We start from the raw sequence: 23,608 nt of genomic DNA on the forward strand, positions 1-23,608 counted from the left end.
ATTATTTAGTTATTTTCTGAACACATTTTTCTCCCGGCGTACTTTCCAGCATCTATCTTTCTACCCCTCTGTATGTCTTCTTCTGGAGGAAGTATGGAGGAAGGGTTGCCCAACCATGGTCTATGTAAACTGTACCATTGTATGTTTCTCATGACTGGTATCAATAAAACATTTCAACTTGGATAAATGTTGGGGTTAGGTGGGTTAAATCATCCTAGAAGTCACAGAGAGACATTTAGCATGTCTTAATTCATATCAAAAATCACCTTTTGACTTTTCCATGTGGTCTATATTAAAGGATACTTCATTTAAGGAACTACCTACGTACTGTTGATTGATGTTTGTCTAGTGACTGTCAGGGCGTGCGTGCGTGCGTGCGTGCGTGCACACACAGCATGATGGTAGTGGCAGGAGCAACACCAGACACTAGTAACTGCTGTTGTCACCACAATAGAGGTCTGCAGATGTTCTGGATATTAGCAGGGATTGAAATTGAAATGATAACGACTCACAAGTCCCAGCATCTACTCAACACTTTGTCATTGTGGATGTAAAGGTCTTCTGATGTGGAGGTGTGTAAATATGTGTTGCAGGAAAACGGTGGTGTGTCCCATCATCGACGTGATCAGTGATGACACGTTTGAGTACATGGCTGGTTCTGACATGACCTACGGAGGCTTCAACTGGAAGCTGAACTTCCGCTGGTACCCTGTACCCCAGAGAGAGATGGACCGTCGCAAGGGAGACCGCACTCTGCCCGTTCGGTAGGTAGGACACACTACCCATCTACAGCACTGGCATAGAGACTGGAACGTAGAGGATATCAACCCTGCTCCTAACACATTTTACATTTACATTTTAGTCATTTAGCAGACGCTCTTATCCAGAGCGACTTACAGTAGTGAATGCATACATTTCATACATTTTTTTTTTGCTGGCCCCCCGTGGGAATCGAACCCACAACCCTGGCGTTGCAAACACCATGCTCTACCAACTGAGCTACAGGGAAGGCTAACACTACTGATTCTAAATGTAATAGACTAGTAATAGTGGCATAGAGACTGGAACGTAGAGGATATCAGCCCTGCTCCTAACACTACTGATTCTAAATGTAATAGACTAGTAATAGTGGCATAGAGACTGGAACGTAGAGGATATCAGCCCTGCTCCTAACACTACTGATTCTAAATGTAATAGACTAGTAATAGTGGCATAGAGACTGGAACGTAGAGGATATCAGCCCTGCTCCTAACACTACTGATTCTAAATGTAATAGACTAGTAATAGTGACATAGAGACTGGAACGTAGAGGATATCAGCCCTGCTCCTAACACTACTGATTCTAAATGTAATAGACTAGTAATAGTGGCATAGAGACTGGAATGTAGAGGATATCAACCCTGCTCCTAACACTACTGATTCTAAATGTAATAGACTAGTAATAGTGGCATAGAGACTGGAACGTAGAGGATATCAGCCCTGCTCCTAACACTACTGATTCTAAATGTAATAGACTAGTAATAGTGGCATAGAGACTGGAACGTAGAGGATATCAGCCCTGCTCCTAACACTACTGATTCTAAATGTAATAGACTAGTAATAGTGACATAGAGACTGGAACGTAGAGGATATCAGCCCTGCTCCTAACACTACTGATTCTAAATGTAATAGACTAGTAATAGTGGCATAGAGACTGGAACGTAGAGGATATCAGCCCTGCTCCTAACACTACTGATTCTAAATGTAATAGACTAGTAATAGTGACATAGAGACTGGAACGTAGAGGATATCAGCCCTGCTCCTAACACTACTGATTCTAAATGTAATAGACTAGTAATAGTGGCATAGAGACTGGAACGTAGAGGATATCAGCCCTGCTCCTAACACTACTGATTCTAAATGTAATAGACTAGTAATAGTGACATAGAGACTGGAACGTAGAGGATATCAGCCCTGCTCCTAACACTACTGATTCTAAATGTAATAGACTAGTAATAGTGACATAGAGACTGGAACGTAGAGGATATCAGCCCTGCTCCTAACACTACTGATTCTAAATGTAATAGACTAGTAATAGTGACATAGAGACTGGAACGTAGAGGATATCAGCCCTGCTCCTAACACTACTGATTCTAAATGTAATAGACTAGTAATAGTGGCATGGAGACTGGAACGTAGAGGATATCAGCCCTGCTCCTAACACTACTGATTCTAAATGTAATAGACTAGTAATAGTGGCATGGAGACTGGAACGTAGAGGATATCAGCCCTGCTCCTAACACTACTGATTCTAAATGTAATAGACTAGTAATAGTGGCATGGAGACTGGAACGTAGAGGATATCAGCCCTGCTCCTAACACTACTGATTCTAAATGTAATAGACTAGTAATAGTGGCATGGAGACTGGAACGTAGAGGATATCAGCCCTGCTCCTAACACTACTGATTCTAAATGTAATAGACTAGTAATAGTGACATGGAGACTGGAACGTAGAGGATATCAGCCCTGCTCCTAACACTACTGATTCTAAATGTAATAGACTAGTAATAGTGACATAGAGACTGGAACGTAGAGGATATCAGCCCTGCTCCTAACACTACTGATTCTAAATGTAATAGACTAGTAATAGTGGCATAGAGACTGGAACGTAGAGGATATCAGCCCTACTCCTAACACTACTGATTCTAAATGTAATAGACTAGTAATAGTGGCATAGAGACTGGAACGTAGAGGATATCAGCCCTGCTGCTAACACTACTGATTCTAAATGTAATAGACTAGTAATAGAGGCATAGAGACTGGAACGTAGAGGATATCAGCCCTGCTCCTAACACTACTGATTCTAAATGTAATAGACTAGTAATAGTGGCATAGAGACTGGAACGTAGAGGATATCAGCCCTGCTCCTAACACTACTGATTCTAAATGTAATAGACTAGTAATAGTGGCATAGAGCTTGGAACGTAGAGGATATCAGCCCTGCTCCTAACACTACTGATTCTAAATGTAATAGACTAGTAATAGTGGCATAGGGACTGGAACGTAGAGGATATCAGCCCTGCTCCTAACACTACTGATTCTAAATGTAATAGACTAGTAATAGTGGCATAGAGACCGGAACGTAGAGGATTTCAGCCCTGCTCCTAACACTACTGATTCTAAATGTAATAGACTAGTAATAGTGGCATAGAGACCGGAACGTAGAGGATATCAGCCCTGCTCCTAACACTACTGATTCTAAATGTAATAGACTAGTAATAGTGGCATAGAGACCGGAACGTAGAGGATATCAGCCCTGCTCCTAACACTACTGATTCTAAATGTAATAGACTAGTAATAGTGGCATAGAGACCGGAACGTAGAGGATATCAGCCCTGCTCCTAACACTACTGATTCTAAATGTAATAGACTAGTAATAGTGACATAGAGACCGGAACGTAGAGGATATCAGCCCTGCTCCTAACACTACTGATTCTAAATGTAATAGACTAGTAATAGTGGCATAGAGACCGGAACGTAGAGGATATCAGCCCTGCTCCTAACACTACTGATTCTAAATGTAATAGACTAGTAATAGTGGCATAGAGACCGGAACGTAGAGGATATCAGCCCTGCTCCTAACACTACTGATTCTAAATGTAATAGACTAGTAATAGTGGCATAGAGCTTGGAACGTAGAGGATATCAGCCCTGCTCCTAACACTACTGATTCTAAATGTAATAGACTAGTAATAGTGGCATAGGGACTGGAACGTAGAGGATATCAGCCCTGCTCCTAACACTACTGATTCTAAATGTAATAGACTAGTAATAGTGGCATAGAGACCGGAACGTAGAGGATTTCAGCCCTGCTCCTAACACTACTGATTCTAAATGTAATAGACTAGTAATAGTGGCATAGAGACCGGAACGTAGAGGATATCAGCCCTGCTCCTAACACTACTGATTCTAAATGTAATAGACTAGTAATAGTGGCATAGAGACCGGAACGTAGAGGATATCAGCCCTGCTCCTAACACTACTGATTCTAAATGTAATAGACTAGTAATAGTGGCATAGAGACCTGAACGTAGAGGATATCAGCCCTGCTCCTAACACTACTGATTCTAAATGTAATAGACTAGTAATAGTGACATAGAGACCGGAACGTAGAGGATATCAGCCCTGCTCCTAACACTACTGATTCTAAATGTAATAGACTAGTAATAGTGGCATAGAGACCGGAACGTAGAGGATATCAGCCCTGCTCCTAACACTACTGATTCTAAATGTAATAGACTAGTAATAGTGGCATAGAGACCGGAACGTAGAGGATATCAACCCTGCTCCTAACACTACTGATTCTAAATGTAATAGACTAGTAATAGTGGCATAGAGACTGGAACGTAGAGGATATCAGCCCTGCTCCTAACACTACTGATTCTAAATGTAATAGACTAGTAATAGTGACATAGAGACTGGAACGTAGAGGATATCAGCCCTGCTCCTAACACTACTGATTCTAAATGTAATAGACTAGTAATAGTGACATAGAGACTGGAACGTAGAGGATATCAGCCCTGCTGCTAACACTACTGATTCTAAATGTAATAGACTAGTAATAGTGGCATAGAGACTGGAACGTAGAGGATATCAGCCCTGCTCCTAACACTACTGATTCTAAATGTAATAGACTAGTAATAGTGACATAGAGACTGGAACGTAGAGGATATCAGCCCTGCTCCTAACACTACTGATTCTAAATGTAATAGACTAGTAATAGTGACATAGAGACTGGAACGTAGAGGATATCAGCCCTGCTCCTAACACTACTGATTCTAAATGTAATAGACTAGTAATAGTGGCATAGAGACCGGAACGTAGAGGATATCAGCCCTGCTCCTAACACTACTGATTCTAAATGTAATAGACTAGTAATAGTGGCATAGAGACCGGAACGTAGAGGATATCAGCCCTGCTCCTAACACTACTGATTCTAAATGTAATAGACTAGTAATAGTGGCATAGAGACCTGAACGTAGAGGATATCAGCCCTGCTCCTAACACTACTGATTCTAAATGTAATAGACTAGTAATAGTGACATAGAGACCGGAACGTAGAGGATATCAGCCCTGCTCCTAACACTACTGATTCTAAATGTAATAGACTAGTAATAGTGGCATAGAGACCGGAACGTAGAGGATATCAGCCCTGCTCCTAACACTACTGATTCTAAATGTAATAGACTAGTAATAGTGGCATAGAGACCGGAACGTAGAGGATATCAACCCTGCTGCTAACACTACTGATTCTAAATGTAATAGACTAGTAATAGTGGCATAGAGACCGGAACGTAGAGGATATCAGCCCTGCTCCTAACACTACTGATTCTAAATGTAATAGACTAGTAATAGTGACATAGAGACCGGAACGTAGAGGATATCAGCCCTGCTCCTAACACTACTGATTCTAAATGTAATAGACTAGTAATAGTGACATAGAGACTGGAACGTAGAGGATATCAGCCCTGCTGCTAACACTACTGATTCTAAATGTAATAGACTAGTAATAGTGGCATAGAGACTGGAACGTAGAGGATATCAGCCCTGCTCCTAACACTACTGATTCTAAATGTAATAGACTAGTAATAGTGACATAGAGACTGGAACGTAGAGGATATCAGCCCTGCTCCTAACACTACTGATTCTAAATGTAATAGACTAGTAATAGTGGCATAGAGACTGGAACGTAGAGGATATCAGCCCTGCTCCTAACACTACTGATTCTAAATGTAATAGACTAGTAATAGTGGCATAGAGACCGGAACGTAGAGGATATCAGCCCTGCTCCTAACACTACTGATTCTAAATGTAATAGACTAGTAATAGTGGCATAGAGACCGGAACGTAGAGGATATCAGCCCTGCTCCTAACACTACTGATTCTAAATGTAATAGACTAGTAATAGTGGCATAGAGACCTGAACGTAGAGGATATCAGCCCTGCTCCTAACACTACTGATTCTAAATGTAATAGACTAGTAATAGTGACATAGAGACCGGAACGTAGAGGATATCAGCCCTGCTCCTAACACTACTGATTCTAAATGTAATAGACTAGTAATAGTGGCATAGAGACCGGAACGTAGAGGATATCAGCCCTGCTCCTAACACTACTGATTCTAAATGTAATAGACTAGTAATAGTGGCATAGAGACCGGAACGTAGAGGATATCAACCCTGCTGCTAACACTACTGATTCTAAATGTAATAGACTAGTAATAGTGGCATAGAGACCGGAACGTAGAGGATATCAGCCCTGCTCCTAACACTACTGATTCTAAATGTAATAGACTAGTAATAGTGACATAGAGACCGGAACGTAGAGGATATCAGCCCTGCTCCTAACACTACTGATTCTAAATGTAATAGACTAGTAATAGTGACATAGAGACTGGAACGTAGAGGATATCAGCCCTGCTGCTAACACTACTGATTCTAAATGTAATAGACTAGTAATAGTGGCATAGAGACTGGAACGTAGAGGATATCAGCCCTGCTCCTAACACTACTGATTCTAAATGTAATAGACTAGTAATAGTGGCATAGAGACTGGAACGTAGAGGATATCAGCCCTGCTCCTAACACTACTGATTCTAAATGTAATAGACTAGTAATAGTGGCATAGAGACTGGAACGTAGAGGATATCAGCCCTGCTCCTAACACTACTGATTCTAAATGTAATAGACTAGTAATAGTGACATAGAGACTGGAACGTAGAGGATATCAGCCCTGCTCCTAACACTACTGATTCTAAATGTAATAGACTAGTAATAGTGACATAGAGACTGGAACGTAGAGGATATCAGCCCTGCTCCTAACACTACTGATTCTAAATGTAATAGACTAGTAATAGTGACATAGAGACTGGAACGTAGAGGATATCAGCCCTGCTCCTAACACTACTGATTCTAAATGTAATAGACTAGTAATAGTGGCATAGAGACTGGAACGTAGAGGATATCAGCCCTGCTCCTAACACTACTGATTCTAAATGTAATAGACTAGTAATAGTGGCATAGAGACTGGAACGTAGAGGATATCAGCCCTGCTCCTAACACTACTGATTCTAAATGTAATAGACTAGTAATAGTGACATAGAGACTGGAACGTAGAGGATATCAGCCCTGCTCCTAACACTACTGATTCTAAATGTAATAGACTAGTAATAGTGGCATGGAGACTGGAACGTAGAGGATATCAGCCCTGCTCCTAACACTACTGATTCTAAATGTAATAGACTAGTAATAGTGGCATGGAGACTGGAACGTAGAGGATATCAGCCCTGCTCCTAACACTACTGATTCTAAATGTAATAGACTAGTAATAGTGGCATGGAGACTGGAACGTAGAGGATATCAGCCCTGCTCCTAACACTACTGATTCTAAATGTAATAGACTAGTAATAGTGACATGGAGACTGGAACGTAGAGGATATCAGCCCTGCTCCTAACACTACTGATTCTAAATGTAATAGACTAGTAATAGTGACATAGAGACTGGAACGTAGAGGATATCAGCCCTGCTCCTAACACTACTGATTCTAAATGTAATAGACTAGTAATAGTGACATAGAGACTGGAACGTAGAGGATATCAGCCCTGCTCCTAACACTACTGATTCTAAATGTAATAGACTAGTAATAGTGACATAGAGACTGGAACGTAGAGGATATCAGCCCTGCTCCTAACACTACTGATTCTAAATGTGATAGACTAGTAATAGTGACATAGGGACTGGAACGTAGAGGATATCAGCCCTGCTCCTAACACTACTGATTCTAAATGTGATAGACTAGTAATAGTGACATAGAGACTGGAACGTAGAGGATATCAGCCCTGCTCCTAACACTACTGATTCTAAATGTGATAGACTAGTAATAGTGGCATAGAGACTGGAACGTAGAGGATATCAGCCCTGCTCCTAACACTACTGATTCTAAATGTAATAGACTAGTAATAGTGACATAGAGACTGGAACGTAGAGGATATCAGCCCTGCTCCTAACACTACTGATTCTAAATGTAATAGACTAGTAATAGTGACATAGAGACTGGAACGTAGAGGATATCAGCCCTGCTCCTAACACTACTGATTCTAAATGTGATAGACTAGTAATAGTGACATAGGGACTGGAACGTAGAGGATATCAGCCCTGCTCCTAACACTACTGATTCTAAATGTGATAGACTAGTAATAGTGACATAGAGACTGGAACGTAGAGGATATCAGCCCTGCTCCTAACACTACTGATTCTAAATGTGATAGACTAGTAATAGTGGCATAGAGACTGGAACGTAGAGGATATCAGCCCTGCTCCTAACACTACTGATTCTAAATGTAATAGACTAGTAATAGTGACATAGAGACTGGAACGTAGAGGATATCAGCCCTACTCCTAACACTACTGATTCTAAATGTAATAGACTAGTAATAGTGGCATAGAGACTGGAACGTAGAGGATATCAGCCCTGCTGCTAACACTACTGATTCTAAATGTAATAGACTAGTAATAGAGGCATAGAGACTGGAACGTAGAGGATATCAGCCCTGCTCCTAACACTACTGATTCTAAATGTAATAGACTAGTAATAGTGGCATAGAGACTGGAACGTAGAGGATATCAGCCCTGCTCCTAACACTACTGATTCTAAATGTAATAGACTAGTAATAGTGGCATAGAGACTGGAACGTAGAGGATATCAGCCCTGCTCCTAACACTACTGATTCTAAATGTAATAGACTAGTAATAGTGGCATAGAGACTGGAACGTAGAGGATATCAGCCCTGCTCCTAACACTACTGATTCTAAATGTAATAGACTAGTAATAGTGGCATAGAGACTGGAACGTAGAGGATATCAGCCCTGCTCCTAACACTACTGATTCTAAATGTAATAGACTAGTAATAGTGGCATAGAGCTTGGAACGTAGAGGATATCAGTCCTGCTCCTAACACTACTGATTCTAAATGTAATAGACTAGTAATAGTGGCATAGGGACTGGAACGTAGAGGATATCAGCCCTGCTCCTAACACTACTGATTCTAAATGTAATAGACTAGTAATAGTGGCATAGAGACCGGAACGTAGAGGATATCAGCCCTGCTCCTAACACTACTGATTCTAAATGTAATAGACTAGTAATAGTGGCATAGAGACCGGAACGTAGAGGATATCAGCCCTGCTCCTAACACTACTGATTCTAAATGTAATAGACTAGTAATAGTGGCATAGAGACCGGAACGTAGAGGATATCAGCCCTGCTCCTAACACTACTGATTCTAAATGTAATAGACTAGTAATAGTGGCATAGAGACCGGAACGTAGAGGATTTCAGCCCTGCTCCTAACACTACTGATTCTAAATGTAATAGACTAGTAATAGTGGCATAGAGACCGGAACGTAGAGGATATCAGCCCTGCTCCTAACACTACTGATTCTAAATGTAATAGACTAGTAATAGTGGCATAGAGACCGGAACGTAGAGGATATCAGCCCTGCTCCTAACACTACTGATTCTAAATGTAATAGACTAGTAATAGTGGCATAGAGACCGGAACGTAGAGGATATCAGCCCTGCTCCTAACACTACTGATTCTAAATGTAATAGACTAGTAATAGTGACATAGAGACCGGAACGTAGAGGATATCAGCCCTGCTCCTAACACTACTGATTCTAAATGTAATAGACTAGTAATAGTGGCATAGAGACCGGAACGTAGAGGATATCAGCCCTGCTCCTAACACTACTGATTCTAAATGTAATAGACTAGTAATAGTGGCATAGAGACCGGAACGTAGAGGATATCAGCCCTGCTCCTAACACTACTGATTCTAAATGTAATAGACTAGTAATAGTGGCATAGAGCTTGGAACGTAGAGGATATCAGCCCTGCTCCTAACACTACTGATTCTAAATGTAATAGACTAGTAATAGTGGCATAGGGACTGGAACGTAGAGGATATCAGCCCTGCTCCTAACACTACTGATTCTAAATGTAATAGACTAGTAATAGTGGCATAGAGACCGGAACGTAGAGGATTTCAGCCCTGCTCCTAACACTACTGATTCTAAATGTAATAGACTAGTAATAGTGGCATAGAGACCGGAACGTAGAGGATATCAGCCCTGCTCCTAACACTACTGATTCTAAATGTAATAGACTAGTAATAGTGGCATAGAGACCGGAACGTAGAGGATATCAGCCCTGCTCCTAACACTACTGATTCTAAATGTAATAGACTAGTAATAGTGGCATAGAGACCTGAACGTAGAGGATATCAGCCCTGCTCCTAACACTACTGATTCTAAATGTAATAGACTAGTAATAGTGACATAGAGACCGGAACGTAGAGGATATCAGCCCTGCTCCTAACACTACTGATTCTAAATGTAATAGACTAGTAATAGTGGCATAGAGACCGGAACGTAGAGGATATCAGCCCTGCTCCTAACACTACTGATTCTAAATGTAATAGACTAGTAATAGTGGCATAGAGACCGGAACGTAGAGGATATCAACCCTGCTCCTAACACTACTGATTCTAAATGTAATAGACTAGTAATAGTGGCATAGAGACTGGAACGTAGAGGATATCAGCCCTGCTCCTAACACTACTGATTCTAAATGTAATAGACTAGTAATAGTGACATAGAGACTGGAACGTAGAGGATATCAGCCCTGCTCCTAACACTACTGATTCTAAATGTAATAGACTAGTAATAGTGACATAGAGACTGGAACGTAGAGGATATCAGCCCTGCTGCTAACACTACTGATTCTAAATGTAATAGACTAGTAATAGTGGCATAGAGACTGGAACGTAGAGGATATCAGCCCTGCTCCTAACACTACTGATTCTAAATGTAATAGACTAGTAATAGTGACATAGAGACTGGAACGTAGAGGATATCAGCCCTGCTCCTAACACTACTGATTCTAAATGTAATAGACTAGTAATAGTGACATAGAGACTGGAACGTAGAGGATATCAGCCCTGCTCCTAACACTACTGATTCTAAATGTAATAGACTAGTAATAGTGGCATAGAGACCGGAACGTAGAGGATATCAGCCCTGCTCCTAACACTACTGATTCTAAATGTAATAGACTAGTAATAGTGGCATAGAGACCGGAACGTAGAGGATATCAGCCCTGCTCCTAACACTACTGATTCTAAATGTAATAGACTAGTAATAGTGGCATAGAGACCTGAACGTAGAGGATATCAGCCCTGCTCCTAACACTACTGATTCTAAATGTAATAGACTAGTAATAGTGACATAGAGACCGGAACGTAGAGGATATCAGCCCTGCTCCTAACACTACTGATTCTAAATGTAATAGACTAGTAATAGTGGCATAGAGACCGGAACGTAGAGGATATCAGCCCTGCTCCTAACACTACTGATTCTAAATGTAATAGACTAGTAATAGTGGCATAGAGACCGGAACGTAGAGGATATCAACCCTGCTGCTAACACTACTGATTCTAAATGTAATAGACTAGTAATAGTGGCATAGAGACCGGAACGTAGAGGATATCAGCCCTGCTCCTAACACTACTGATTCTAAATGTAATAGACTAGTAATAGTGACATAGAGACCGGAACGTAGAGGATATCAGCCCTGCTCCTAACACTACTGATTCTAAATGTAATAGACTAGTAATAGTGACATAGAGACTGGAACGTAGAGGATATCAGCCCTGCTGCTAACACTACTGATTCTAAATGTAATAGACTAGTAATAGTGGCATAGAGACTGGAACGTAGAGGATATCAGCCCTGCTCCTAACACTACTGATTCTAAATGTAATAGACTAGTAATAGTGACATAGAGACTGGAACGTAGAGGATATCAGCCCTGCTCCTAACACTACTGATTCTAAATGTAATAGACTAGTAATAGTGGCATAGAGACTGGAACGTAGAGGATATCAGCCCTGCTCCTAACACTACTGATTCTAAATGTAATAGACTAGTAATAGTGACATAGAGACTGGAACGTAGAGGATATCAGCCCTGCTCCTAACACTACTGATTCTAAATGTAATAGACTAGTAATAGTGACATAGAGACTGGAACGTAGAGGATATCAGCCCTGCTCCTAACACTACTGATTCTAAATGTAATAGACTAGTAATAGTGACATAGAGACTGGAACGTAGAGGATATCAGCCCTGCTCCTAACACTACTGATTCTAAATGTAATAGACTAGTAATAGTGGCATAGAGACTGGAACGTAGAGGATATCAGCCCTGCTCCTAACACTACTGATTCTAAATGTAATAGACTAGTAATAGTGGCATAGAGACTGGAACGTAGAGGATATCAGCCCTGCTCCTAACACTACTGATTCTAAATGTAATAGACTAGTAATAGTGACATGGAGACTGGAACGTAGAGGATATCAGCCCTGCTCCTAACACTACTGATTCTAAATGTAATAGACTAGTAATAGTGGCATGGAGACTGGAACGTAGAGGATATCAGCCCTGCTCCTAACACTACTGATTCTAAATGTAATAGACTAGTAATAGTGGCATGGAGACTGGAACGTAGAGGATATCAGCCCTGCTCCTAACACTACTGATTCTAAATGTAATAGACTAGTAATAGTGGCATGGAGACTGGAACGTAGAGGATATCAGCCCTGCTCCTAACACTACTGATTCTAAATGTAATAGACTAGTAATAGTGACATGGAGACTGGAACGTAGAGGATATCAGCCCTGCTCCTAACACTACTGATTCTAAATGTAATAGACTAGTAATAGTGACATAGAGACTGGAACGTAGAGGATATCAGCCCTGCTCCTAACACTACTGATTCTAAATGTAATAGACTAGTAATAGTGACATAGAGACTGGAACGTAGAGGATATCAGCCCTGCTCCTAACACTACTGATTCTAAATGTAATAGACTAGTAATAGTGACATAGAGACTGGAACGTAGAGGATATCAGCCCTGCTCCTAACACTACTGATTCTAAATGTGATAGACTAGTAATAGTGACATAGGGACTGGAACGTAGAGGATATCAGCCCTGCTCCTAACACTACTGATTCTAAATGTGATAGACTAGTAATAGTGACATAGAGACTGGAACGTAGAGGATATCAGCCCTGCTCCTAACACTACTGATTCTAAATGTGATAGACTAGTAATAGTGGCATAGAGACTGGAACGTAGAGGATATCAGCCCTGCTCCTAACACTACTGATTCTAAATGTAATAGACTAGTAATAGTGACATAGAGACTGGAACGTAGAGGATATCAGCCCTACTCCTAACACTACTGATTCTAAATGTAATAGACTAGTAATAGTGGCATAGAGACTGGAACGTAGAGGATATCAGCCCTGCTGCTAACACTACTGATTCTAAATGTAATAGACTAGTAATAGAGGCATAGAGACTGGAACGTAGAGGATATCAGCCCTGCTCCTAACACTACTGATTCTAAATGTAATAGACTAGTAATAGTGGCATATAGACTGGAACGTAGAGGATATCAGCCCTGCTCCTAACACTACTGATTCTAAATGTAATAGACTAGTAATAGTGGCATAGAGACTGGAACGTAGAGGATATCAGCCCTGCTCCTAACACTACTGATTCTAAATGTAATAGACTAGTAATAGTGGCATAGAGACTGGAACGTAGAGGATATCAGCCCTGCTCCTAACACTACTGATTCTAAATGTAATAGACTAGTAATAGTGGCATAGAGACTGGAACGTAGAGGATATCAGCCCTGCTCCTAACACTACTGATTCTAAATGTAATAGACTAGTAATAGTGGCATAGAGCTTGGAACGTAGAGGATATCAGTCCTGCTCCTAACACTACTGATTCTAAATGTAATAGACTAGTAATAGTGGCATAGGGACTGGAACGTAGAGGATATCAGCCCTGCTCCTAACACTACTGATTCTAAATGTAATAGACTAGTAATAGTGGCATAGAGACCGGAACGTAGAGGATATCAGCCCTGCTCCTAACACTACTGATTCTAAATGTAATAGACTAGTAATAGTGGCATAGAGACCGGAACGTAGAGGATATCAGCCCTGCTCCTAACACTACTGATTCTAAATGTAATAGACTAGTAATAGTGGCATAGAGACCGGAACGTAGAGGATATCAGCCCTGCTCCTAACACTACTGATTCTAAATGTAATAGACTAGTAATAGTGGCATAGAGACCGGAACGTAGAGGATATCAGCCCTGCTCCTAACACTACTGATTCTAAATGTAATAGACTAGTAATAGTGGCATAGAGACCGGAACGTAGAGGATATCAGCCCTGCTCCTAACACTACTGATTCTAAATGTAATAGACTAGTAATAGTGGCATAGAGACCGGAACGTAGAGGATATCAGCCCTGCTCCTAACACTACTGATTCTAAATGTAATAGACTAGTAATAGTGGCATAGAGACTGGAACGTAGAGGATATCAGCCCTGCTCCTAACACTACTGATTCTAAATGTAATAGACTAGTAATAGTGGCATAGAGACTGGAACGTAGAGGATATCAGCCCTGCTCCTAACACTACTGATTCTAAATGTAATAGACTAGTAATAGTGCCATAGAGACTGGAACGTAGAGGATATCAGCCCTGCTCCTAACACTACTGATTCTAAATGTAATAGACTAGTAATAGTGCCATAGAGACTGGAACGTAGAGGATATCAGCCCTGCTCCTAACACTACTGATTCTAAATGTAATAGACTAATAATAGTGGCATAGAGACTGGAACGTAGAGGATATCAGCCCTGCTCCTAACACTACTGATTCTAAATGTAATAGACTAGTAATAGTGCCAAAGAGACTGGAACGTAGAGGATATCAGCCCTGCTCCTAACACTACTGATTCTAAATGTAATAGACTAGTAATAGTGGCATAGAGACTGGAACGTAGAGGATATCAGTCCTGCTCCTAACACTACTGATTCTAAATGTAATAGACTAGTAATAGTGACATAGAGACTGGAACGTAGAGGATATCAGCCCTGCTCCTAACACTACTGATTCTAAATGTAATAGACTAGTAATAGTGACATAGAGACTGGAACGTAGAGGATATCAGCCCTGCTCCTAACACTACTGATTCTAAATGTAATAGACTAGTAATAGTGCCATAGAGACTGGAACGTAGAGGATATCAGCCCTGCTCCTAACACTACTGATTCTAAATGTAATAGACTAGTAATAGAGGCATAGCTGGGACTTAGTTAGAAGCTCTGTTTTCAGTAAAATACATGAGCTCAGTGTGGTGTAGCCGTGTTGCTGTGTTCCTGTGTAGTTGAAGATAGGGAAACTCTGGGAACATTCAGGAATAAAACCCAGGGTTTGTTTTCGCTTGTCCCTCATCACCTCTTCCTGTTCATGTTCCCCACCAGTCCAACTGGGACTATCAGAGGCACATTCAGAGGTCCCATTTCCAGTCAGAGTCCCTGCTTCCATCACAACACAGGGAAACAGACTAGTCTATTCATGAGGTGACCTGAGTAAAGTAGTTTAAGTAAAACAACATGTTATTGAGTTTATCTTTAGCCAGCTAATATCAGCGAAGGTGTTTTTCTGTTTTCCCCTGCCTGCGTGGCCAAGGTGTTTTTCTGTTTTCCCCTGCCTGCGTGGCCAAGGTGTTTTTCTGTTTTCCCCTGCCTGCGTGGCCAAGGTGTTTTTCTGTTTTCCCCTGCCTGCGTGGCCAAGGTGTTTTTCTGTTTTCCCCTGCCTGCGTGGCCAAGGTGTTTTTCTGTTTTCCCCTGCCTGCGTGGCCAAGGTGTTTTTCTGTTTTCCCCTGCCTGCGTGGCCAAGGTGTTTTTCTGTTTTCCCCTGCCTGCGTGGCCAAGGTGTTTTTCTGTTTTCCCCTGCCTGCGTGGCCAAGGTGTTTTTCTGTTTTCCCCTGCCTGCGTGGCCAAGGTGTTTTTCTGTTTTCCCCTGCCTGCGTGGCCAAGGTGTTTTTCTGTTTTCCCCTGCCTGCGTGGCCAAGGTGTTTTTCTGTTTTCCCCTGCCTGCGTGGCCAAGGTGTTTTTCTGTTTTCCCCTGCCTGCGTGGCCAAGGTGTTTTTCTGTTTTCCCCTGCCTGCGTGGCCAAGGTGTTTTTCTGTTTTCCCCTGCCTGCGTGGCCAAGGTGTTTTTCTGTTTTCCCCTGCCTGCGTGGCCAAGGTGTTTTTCTGTTTTCCCCTGCCTGCGTGGCCAAGGTGTTTTTCTGTTTTCCCCTGCCTGCGTGGCCAAGGTGTTTTTCTGTTTTCCCCTGCCTGCGTGGCCAAGGTGTTTTTCTGTTTTCCCCTGCCTGCGTGGCCAAGGTGTTTTTCTGTTTTCCCCTGCCTGCGTGGCCAAGGTGTTTTTCTGTTTTCCCCTGCCTGCGTGGCCAAGGTGTTTTTCTGTTTTCCCCTGCCTGCGTGGCCAAGGTGTTTTTCTGTTTTCCCCTGCCTGCGTGGCCAAGGTGTTTTTCTGTTTCCCCTGCCTGCGTGGCCAAGGTGTTTTTCTGTTTTCCCCTGCCTGCGTGGCCAAGGTGTTTTTCTGTTTTCCCCTGCCTGCGTGGCCAAGGTGTTTTTCTGTTTTCCCCTGCCTGCGTGGCCAAGGTGTTTTTCTGTTTTCCCCTGCCTGCGTGGCCAAGGTGTTTTTCTGTTTTCCCCTGCCTGCGTGGCCAAGGTGTTTTTCTGTTTTCCCCTGCCTGCGTGGCCAAGGTGTTTTTCTGTTTTCCCCTGCCTGCGTGGCCAAGGTGTTTTTCTGTTTTCCCCTGCCTGCGTGGCCAAGGTGTTTTTCTGTTTCCCCTGCCTGCGTGGCCAAGGTGTTTTTCTGTTTTCCCCTGCCTGCGTGGCCAAGGTGTTTTTCTGTTTTCCCCTGCCTGCGTGGCCAAGGTGTTTTTCTGTTTTCCCCTGCCTGCGTGGCCAAGGTGTTTTGCTACTCTTGTGTTCCCAGCTGGCCAACAACAGAACGTGTGTGACTCCCCACACAGTGCACAGCTCCACAGCTCAGATCGTGTTCCCACAATATGTTTCCCCAGGGGGACGTGTGCTGTTCTATTTGTAGTTCTATGTGGCACTGGCACCATGTTTCCTGTTGTCTTCCTGATCAACATCTTGAAAACAAGTCTTTAGCTCAATGACATATGGTGGCAAGAAAGTATGTGAACCCTTTGGAATTACCTGGATTTCTGCTTAAATTGGTCATAAAATGTCATCTGATCTTCATCTAGGTCACAACAATAGACAAACACAGTCTGCTTAAACTAATAACACACAAACAATTATATGTTTTCATTTATTTATTGAACACACTGTTTAAACATTCACAGTGCAGGGTGGGAAAAGTATGTGAACCGTTGGATTTAATAACTGGTTGACCCTCCTTTGGAAGCAATAACCTCAACCAAACGTTTTCTGTAGTTGCGGATCAGACCTGCACAACGTTCAGGAGGAATTTTGGACCATTCCTCTTTACAAAGCTGTTTCAGTTCAGAAATATTCTTGTGATTTCTGGTGTGAACCACTCTATTTAGGTTATGCCACAGCATCTCAATCGGGTTGAGGTCAGGACTCTGACTGGGCCACTCCAGAAGGCGTATTTCCTTCTGTTGAAGCCATTCTGTTGTTGATTTACTTCTGTGTTTTGGGTCGTTGTCCTGTTGCATCACCCAACTTCTGTTGAGCTTCAATTGGTGACAGATAGCCTAACATTCTCCTGCAAAATGTCTTGATAAACTTGGGAATTCATTTTTCCGTCGATGATAGCAAGCTGTCCAGGCCCTGAGGCAGCAAAGCAACCCCAAACCATGATGCTCCCTCCACCATACTTTACAGTTGGGATGAGGTTTTGATGTTGGTGTGCTGTGCCTTTTTGTCTCCACACATAGTGTTGTGTGTTCCTTCCAAACAACTCAACTTTAGTTTCATCTGTCCACAGAATATGTTGCCAGTAGCGCTGTGGAACATCCAGGTGCTCTTTTGTAAACTTCAGGCGTGCAGAAATGTTTATTTTGGACAGCAGTGGCATCTTTCGTGGTGTTTTCCCATGAACACCATTCTTGTTTAGTGTTTTATGTATCATAGACTCATCAACAGATGTTAGCATGTTCCAGAGATTTCTGTAAATCTTTAGCTGACACTCTAGGATTCTTCTTAACCTAGTTGAGCATTATGCGCTGTGCTCTTGCAGTCATCTTTGCAGGACATCCTAGGGAGAGTAGCAACAGTATTGAACTTTCTTCATTTATAGACATTTTGTCTTACCGTGGGAATGAGGAACATCAAGGCTTTTAGAGATACTTTTGTAACCCTTTCCAGCTTTATGCAAGTCAACAATTCTTAATCGATTCAGTTTAATATATTCAATTCAATATAGACAATAAAAATACAATAATTTATGTGTTATTAGTTTAAGCACACTGTTTGTGTCTATTGTAGTGACTTGTAGTGATTTGATCTGAGATGAAAGTCTGATAAAATGTTATGATGAATTTATACAGAAATCCAGGTAATTCCAAAGGGTTCACATACTTGTTCTTGCCACTGTATATCCCTCCTGAGAGACTGACAGGGAGAGAGAGATTACTTGCTTTGGCAATGTTAACATATGTTTCCCATGCCAATAAAGCCCTTACATTGAATTGAATTGGATTGAGATGGAAAAACAGGAAAAAACAACGATCTCTGGAGGTCGACGTGATGTTTTTGTGCCTCTGAAGATACCATCTCTACTGACAAACTTGTGATCTCTGTCGCAAACATGAAACCAGAATGTAGTTTTGAGTGACTGTTTTCTCTCTCCCCCTCTCCCCTCACTCTCTCTCCCTCTCTCTCTCCCCCTTGCTCTCTCTCTCCCCCCCACCTCCCTCCCCTCTCTCTCCACTACCCTCCCCTCTCTCTCACTCTCTCTCTCCCCCCCCCTCTCTCTCTCTCTCTCTCTCTCTCTCTCCAGGACTCCTACCATGGCCGGTGGGTTGTTTTCTATAGACAGAGATTATTTCCAGGAGATAGGGACGTATGACGCAGGTATGGACATTTGGGGAGGAGAGAACCTGGAGATCTCCTTTAGGGTGAGTACACACATACACAGGGCACACGCACACATACACAGGGCACACATACACATACACAGGGCACACATACACATACACAGGGCACACATACACAGGGCACACATACACAGGGCACACGCACACATACACAGGGCACACATACACAGGGCACACATACACAGGGCACACGCACACATACACAGGGCACACATACACAGGGCACATATACACAGGGCACACATACACAGGGCACACGCACACATACACAGGGCACACATACACAGGGCACATATACACAGGGCACACATACACAGGGCACACGCACACATACACAGGGCACACATGCACAGGGCACACGCACACATACACAGGGCACACATACACAGGGCACACGCACACATACACAGGGCACACATACACAGGGCACACGCACACATACACAGGGCACACATACACAGGGCACACGCACACATACACAGGGCACACATACACAGGGCACACGCACACATACACAGGGCACACGCACACATACACAGGGCACACATACACAGGGCACACATACACATACACAGGGCACACATACACAGGGCACACGCACACATACACAGGGCACACATACACAGGGCACACATACACAGGGCACACATACACAGGGCACACATACACAGGGCACACATACACAGGGCACACATACACATACACAGGGCACACATACACAGGGCACACGCACACATACACAGGGCACACATACACAGGGCACACATACACAGGGCACACATACACAGGGCACACATATACAGGGCACACATACACAGGGCACACATACACAGGGCACACATACACAGGGCATGCAAGCGCACACACACACCAGGGATGCAAACTAGTCACCTTTTGGTGAAATTCGCCGTTTTGAATCCAAAATAGGCGACTTACGTGAATCGTGTTGATCAGATGAGAAAAGTTTGGCAGTGGGAGCTTTGGATCACTACTGACTCTAAGTGAACGAGCGATGCGCGTTTGTAAGTGAACGAGTGATGCGCGTTTGGAGCAATTCTGTCTGTGTCCAAGGCTCAGCCAATCATTCACATAACAACAGAATGCAGCCTGAAGAGAGAAGAGACAACCAATGTGCTAGTTACAGAATCAGGGCACTCTGAAAGACAGCAGTAGGGTGCAGAGGAAGGTGATGAAGCATACTTCATGAGCTGTAACCGAAAAACAACTGGCATTTGGAAAGTTTGAGGTGAGGGAGAAAGTGTGGTGGAACAAGTATTGTTAGCGTTGTTAAGTATCTTGCTGTAGTAGCTGGATGGAGTTCTCCGTTAGCTAGCCAGAGAAATGTTGAGAAACATTAGCCAACTTAGCTGATCAAATTATTGAGTTTATTGTGTGAAAATTAGCTGGCTAATAAAGTCAGACAGCTAGCTAGCTAACGTTACTACATCAGATGAGCTAACGTTCGTAACCTAACCAATTCGCTATAGTATTAATTGGTACTCCTTGCCGTTCCTCAAGTTATAACGAGTTAGTTGCTTACTGGACCCTGGCGATCTGTGTGAAACATTAACTAGCTACCGAACCAACTATTTTCTGTGAACTAATGTTTTCCCTCTACAGTATGTGGTTCATTTTCAGAATGAGAGAATTAGGTGAAAATGAGGCGTTGCTTGTTAACCCCTGTGCGGCCTCACATCCAGCGAAAAATCATATCGCCATTAGCATAACAAAATGTAATTTAAAAAAATATATATATATTTTTTTTCAAATTATATCGTTTTATAGATACACCTCTCCTGAATCGAACCACGTTGTCAGATTTCAAAAAGGCTTTACAGCAAAAGCAAAACATTAGATTATGTTAGAGGAGTATATCGTAAAAGTAGCCACATAGCCATTTTCCGACCAACCACATGCATCACAAATAACCAAAAAAACAGCTAAATGCAGCACTAACCTTTGACAATCTTCATCAGATGACCCACCTAGGACATCATGTTACACAATACATGCATTATTTTGTTCGATAAAGTTCATATTTATATATAAAAACAGCATTTTACATCGGTGCGTAACGTTGACTAACTATTTTCCCTCAAATGCATCCGATGAAACAGAGCTACAATTTACTAAATTGCTATTCGAAAACATTTTTAAAATGTAATATTGTCATTCTAAGATTTATAGATGAATATCTCTTGAAAGCACCTGTAATGCCAGATTTAAAAATAACTTTACTGGGTAATCACACTTTGCGATAAAAGGGGATGCGATACTCAGAACAATAGGCTAGCCATCTTGGAACAATCGCATATCACATCTAGTCTTGTATACTATTGTCAATAATCCCTTACCTTTGGTTGTCTTCATCAGAAAGCACTTCCAGGAATCCCAGGTCCACAACAAATGTATTTTCGTTCGAAAAAATGACTCCTTTATGTTCCAAGAGCTTGTTCTTGTTAGCGCGTCTGAAGGCTGATCCAAATGCTCCGTCGGCCGCGGGACAGCCATTTCGAGAAAATGCATTTTTTCCCCATTTAGGTTCGTTCAAACATGTCAAACGTTGTATAACATAAATCTTCAGGGCGTTTTTCAACAAGAGAGCCAATAAGATTCGAGGGGGACGATTGCATTGTGTTTCAAAACGTTTCGAAAGGGGAGGGTAACCAGGGGCGCCGGCGTCATAATGGTGATGGCCCTCTCCGTGTGACCACGTTCCACAGCGTCTCATTCATTCAGTTTTAACAGTAGAAGGCTCAAACCAATTTGTGAAGACTGGGGACATCTAGTGGAAGCAATAGGAAGTGCTCAATGAACCATAGCTCACGATGTGATTAATAGGCAACGTGATGAAGTTGAGTTCGCAATTCAGAATTCCACTTCCTGTTTCCATCTGTCTCGGGGTTTTGACTGCCATATGAGTTCTGTTATACTCACAGACACCATTCAAACAGTTTTAGAAACTTTAGGGTGTTTTCTATCCACAAGTATTAATTATATGCATATCCTAGCTTCTGAGTTTGAGTAGGAGGCCGTTTAAAATGGGCACACATTTTTTTCAAAAATCGCTTTAGCGCCCCCTATCCTAGGGTAACGCCAAGAGGTTAAACACGTGGATTCAGGGATCAAGTGTAGCTGGAGCTGGGCCTGGCTTATGCTGGATGCCAATAGAGGTGAAAGAAACGCCACACACTTTCCCTCTTTCAACACAGTGGATAAAAGGGGTATGCCAGGTGTACTCTCTGCCTGAAAGAGATCAAGTATGCCAACAAAGGGTATCATGCTCTGTTGGCACATTGTAGAACAGATGTCCACAGGCAGAACATGTACAATGTAATAACATGCAGTGCAGACCAAAGATATTGCTTTTGTTGTGTTGAACTTGGTAGTAACACCTTTGTGTGGGTGAGGGGGGATTATTGTTTTACTTAGTGAATGTTATTTTGGTACACATGTAGCCTTGTGCACTTGATCGAGGTCTACTATAGTGACCACTACAATAGAGCAAACATAGAATGCCTGTTTGTTTCATTCTATTTCTACTTTAAGATGTTTTTTTCTCAAGTGCAGTATTTAGATGTGTGGTCACACGTATTCTATTATAAAGGCTGTCATGGCTAACTGCAATATTACTGGATTGTTTTTTCTCGAGACTTGAGTGTCATTTGCAGTAAAGTCTAGGCAACAAATAACATTGGATTGTTTTCCTTACATGTTTTAGCTGTGAGTTCGGTTCACATGAACCACTTTTTATTTGACACACAGAGACTGATCACGTAGATCATATTCTGTGTTGTTTAATTAGTTCAAACCTGCATTTCCACCTAGCAGGGATTTTTTACGTTTTTTATGTTTCAGTGGAGGGAAAAAAGTTTTTGGGCCCTCAACAGTTTGCATCCCTCACACACACACACACACACACAGACACACACACACACACACACACACACACACACACACACACACACACACACACACACACACACACACAGGGCTATGTAGTTGTAACATGAGAGTTTCTGGTGTGTTGTAGATCTGGCAGTGCGGGGGGACGTTGGAGATCGTGACGTGTTCTCACGTGGGTCACGTGTTCCGGAAGGCCACGCCCTATACGTTTCCAGGGGGAACGGGTCAGATCATCAATAAGAACAACAGACGCCTGGCCGAGGTCTGGATGGACCAGTTCAAAAACTTCTTCTACATCATCTCCCCTGGTGAGTGAGTGAGGGGCGAGGGTTGCTGTGTGTCTGGGGGATGTTTCAAAACAGAAGCCAGGTATGTATTCTCCAATCAATCAAATGTATTTATAAAGCCCTTTTTCATCAGCAGTTGTCACAAAGTGCTATACAGAAACCCAGCCTAAAAACCTCAAACAGCAAGCAATACAGATGATGAAGCACGGTGGCTAGGAAAAACTCCCTAGAAAGGCCAGAACCTAGGAAGAAACCTAGAGAGGAAGCAGGCTATGAGGGGTGGCCAGTCCTCTTCTGGCTGTGCCGGGTGGAGATTATAACAGAACATGGCCAAGA

General features: G+C 42.4%; 1 protein-coding gene across 3 annotated transcripts in view; it reads left to right on the forward strand.

The window, feature by feature from the left end:
• LOC106594804 (polypeptide N-acetylgalactosaminyltransferase 1) overlaps nt 1-23,608 on the forward strand; it is a 124,128-nt gene that overhangs the window by 85,063 nt on the left and 15,457 nt on the right. For all 3 annotated transcript variants that reach the window (XM_082960198.1, XM_082960197.1, XM_082960201.1), the window contains 3 exons: nt 594-764; nt 18,983-19,100; nt 23,113-23,293. In XM_082960198.1, the coding sequence (XP_082816324.1) occupies nt 594-764; nt 18,983-19,100; nt 23,113-23,293 (470 nt within the window). The remainder of the gene's footprint in view (nt 1-593; nt 765-18,982; nt 19,101-23,112; nt 23,294-23,608) is intronic.

Source organism: Salmo salar, chromosome 02, assembly GCF_965601325.2.
Source record: "Salmo salar chromosome 02, fSalSal1, whole genome shotgun sequence".
Classification (NCBI taxonomy): Eukaryota; Metazoa; Chordata; class Actinopteri; order Salmoniformes; family Salmonidae; genus Salmo; species Salmo salar.